This window comes from Cyprinodon variegatus, unplaced genomic scaffold, assembly GCF_000732505.1.
Source record: "Cyprinodon variegatus isolate N-32 unplaced genomic scaffold, C_variegatus-1.0 Scaffold1348, whole genome shotgun sequence".
NCBI lineage: Eukaryota > Metazoa > Chordata > Actinopteri > Cyprinodontiformes > Cyprinodontidae > Cyprinodon > Cyprinodon variegatus.
In genome coordinates, this window is record NW_015151801.1 from 163,179 (window position 1) to 166,864 (window position 3,686).

The 3,686-nt window shown below is 34.1% G+C and overlaps 1 protein-coding gene across 1 annotated transcript in view; it reads right to left on the minus strand.

Annotated features, from left to right (window-relative positions):
* Positions 1 to 1,727: 1,727 nt before the first annotated feature.
* Positions 1,728 to 3,686, minus strand: part of LOC107102955 (A-kinase anchor protein 9-like) — a 13,619-nt gene continuing 11,660 nt past the window's right edge. Inside the window, exons 18-19 of the mRNA XM_015402433.1 lie at positions 3,381 to 3,511; positions 1,728 to 2,279 (exon numbers count right to left, since the gene is read on the minus strand). Coding sequence (XP_015257919.1) covers positions 2,236 to 2,279; positions 3,381 to 3,511 — 175 coding nt within the window. The 3' untranslated portion in view covers positions 1,728 to 2,235. The remainder of the gene's footprint in view (positions 2,280 to 3,380; positions 3,512 to 3,686) is intronic.

Sequence of the window (3,686 nt, forward strand, 5' to 3'; positions counted from 1 at the left end):
AATTGGTAAATGTGGAAAAAATAAAGTAAATGAAAATAATCTAATAATATGTACTAATACTGTTTATCCTTTGACACAGACATAAAATCCAGAGCAATACATCACTTTTTCCGTGATATAACATTTTTTTTAGTCTAACACATAACATCTCAATAAAACACATATAAGTTAGAGAATTTACCTGCTTAAATGAGAAAATCAGCTGTTTTCACAATTAAAGACTGGTTCTCATTCAGCACTTATAGCCAACTTTAAATGAACTACCTTCAACTTTACATTCCCTCATCACTGGTATACATGTTGTCTTAAATAATGGTTTTAAGGTTTAAAACCAAACTTTTAGTTTCCAATAGTGCTTTTCTTCTATCCAACTGTATTAATTTATTCCAAACATTCATTTCTCTTAATTTCATAGCGTTCCTCTTGGCTGGGCTGCTTCAACTACATTAAGTAAATGCTATATTTTTTTGTCCAGTCAGATTTCAGCATTTTAAATTCCATTTTGTTAAAAGTTTTTCTGGCCTCAATGATGATACTAAACAGAGATACTAAGACTTCCTGCACAAAGACAGAAGTGCAATATATTTTATTTTCTTGGTTTATGCTCTATTTTATGTAGAAATTAGATGCATATTAAGTCTGAACAACTACTGATGATGTAAATGTGGCAGAGCTTTGGTTATAGAGAAGAGGTTTGCCTTTTTCTTAACTGGGCTTCTTGCTTAATTGATCTTTGGATTCACCCTCACACTAAACTTCCTCTGGGTTATACCTGCGCTTGTTACATTTCTTATTTGAATACTGTTGGCGGTTTCATTTTTTAAAATGTGAAAGTGGTGATATTAACCCATTGAAACTCATCATTGCAAATAAGCAACAAACCCTTTGTTGCCAGTTATTAACATCCAGCTAACAGGAACCTTTGGAAATCTCTTGTTTCTGTTACAACTGATCCCTAACAGTTTATGTTGTTATATATAAACACACATATAAATAAATTTCGGATGTCAATGGGTTAAGAAGTAAAAGTTGAAGGGTGCCCACTGAAGGATTAGGTACCAGATGCACCGCCCGCCACTGGTTTCTATGGTGGGAATATTTGAACTTGTATACTATTTCAACTTAACTTATATTTAGTTGATTTTTTGAGAAACTAATGTTTTTAGAAAAGGACTCCCGGTACCTTTAATCTTTAATCTTTTTAGGAAAAAGAGCAATCCAAACTAAACTGTTCCCGTTTGAAAACATAATGGTTTAGTCATATTACAGCAAAATCTGAAGAATTATTAATCACTTCACAGGAACCTGTCTGACAGGATGAAGTAGGCTAAATGGTTCCAGAAAGAAACATTTTTTGGGTTTAAGGGAACTATACGCTTTCTCTTAGGGCAGGCTGGTGTGGAAAGATTTTCACTTCATAAAATCCTCATCGTCATCATGTGAAAATAGTATTTCTCTTGTATTTCCTTAGGCTGTCTTTTATATTTGAATGACTTCAATATTCTGAAACATCTAATTGCAAAATAAAAGCAAAACAGATATCTTACAGAAGGATGCAGTAAATGCTGCATGTATCATGTTGAACCTTGAACTTCACCTAAGAAACATTTAAGTTTCTACATAGAAAGGTCTTTAGCACACTGATAACTTTAATTGTCTTCAAAATGATCAGAAAACATAATTATAACAGAAACAAAACAATGCAAACAGCTTTGATATAATGTAGTCCTCTTTATTTCAGTTTTAGACAAAATACCCCAAAAATTCAAAACTCCTACGCTTTACAAAAATACGTTCTCTACAAATGTCTCCTTTTAGTCTGCCCGGTCTAAACAAAACACAGTGTAGTGAAGAACATCCAGTAGCAGCCTCCTTAACAAAAAAAAAAAAAACTCCCCCTCACCCGTCAAACATTCTCAACACAACTGTCCACCCACGCAACAACAAACATAAATTAATCACAAAACGTCTTTAAATTAGCATCAGACAAATATACACGATTGAAGATCATCCACAACAAAGAGGCAGATTAAATTACAAACATCGCTGTGTTTCAAGTGCTGGCGACACAAAGCCTGGATACAACACGTCGTACGCCAATAGAAAAATGAGTTTTGGTCCACGTGGAGAGAGACAGTCCACAGCGGGATGATTTAAAAAAAAAAAGAAACAGCATAGCGCTCTGCACAAGAAAAGGCAACTGAGTTTCTTCAAGCCAAAGTCGTGTGTCAGCGTCTATCTTCTTAAGCCAAAGTGCATTTGAGTGTATGAAGAAGCACCTGAGGGAGGCACCAGACACAGAAAATAGGTTCAGGTAACAAAAGGACAAGATTTATCTGCTCAGAAGTTTTAAAGGCACTCATAGGTACAAACTCGTTATTCAGGCCTTTTAATGGTTTATTAGAAATTTGCTAAGGTGGCATAAATAACCACCCTACGGCTTAAATTGTTTAAAAAAAAAAAAAAAAAACACGAGTGCACAGTATGTCATTTTTATAAATTTGTTGTGAGATTTGTGCATTCACAGGCTCCCTAAAATACAATTTTACCAGAAGCAAACTGATGCACTAACTTCGATATATATATATATATATATATATATATATATATATATATATATATATATATATATATATATATATATAAATAAATGCAGGGACATATATGACAAACATAACTATGTCATTCTGTAAAAATTCAAAAAATATCCACTGGACTTGGTTTCCAGGATTTGAAGACGTTTCGCCACCTCTCTGAGGAGTCCAGTGGATATTTTTTGAATTTTTACAGAATGAGTAGGACCTGGATGACTGAGAATCTTCATCAGCAAACACAACTATGCCAGTTTTAGCTGGAATACCCCTCTATTTCTTTTAGAAAAATGAGCAAAAGGACTTGATTTTTTTTGCCTTTGTAGATTTGAAATGATCCTCACGACCTGATTCAGTAAGAGCTTGATTCATCAGTTAACTTCACCAGTTGTGAAACACCTGATGGGAAGTCAGACATGGGAAAACTAAAACTGGTCAAGTAAGATTAAAAAAAAAGAGTAGGGGGCTCTTCGAATGAATAGTTATTCATTACTACCAAGTAATGAATAATTACTACCATTACTTGGTAGTAATGATCAAATTACTACCAAGAGGAGCCAAATATAATAAATACAAACATTTTCACACAGTTCTTTTAAACGAATTAAAGCAGTTTTCCTTTTAGTAGTCTACTCCAGTAAAGAAGCAAAAAAAAAAAAAAGCTGTAATACAAGGAAACCTTCAAAAACCTAAACTTTATATGATACCAAAGATCTTCAGTGCATTGTGATTCAGATTTTAAACATGTTTCCTTTAAATAAAGTTGATGTTACTGGAGCGGTGTATTACCTGATGTCACACTGCCCAGCCTCCTCTGCAGAGCCTCCAGCCTGGAGATGTAGTCGGTAAGTGCTCGGTCTGGGTCATAGCTCTGCAGGTGTGAACAGGTGAGAGCTCCGTGGTCTGCTGCCATGTGAAACCTGCACAAAAAAAAAGAGGAACCCATGATTAACCACATTATTTCACATTTAAATGCTAAAATGTAGGTCCAAAACTGATTACTGTGTCCTTTTTTCATCTTATTTGAATATCTATGAAAGCAGTAAAACTGTAGTGAAGAAATAAGGGGGTTAAAAGCTGTATTTAATGTGAATA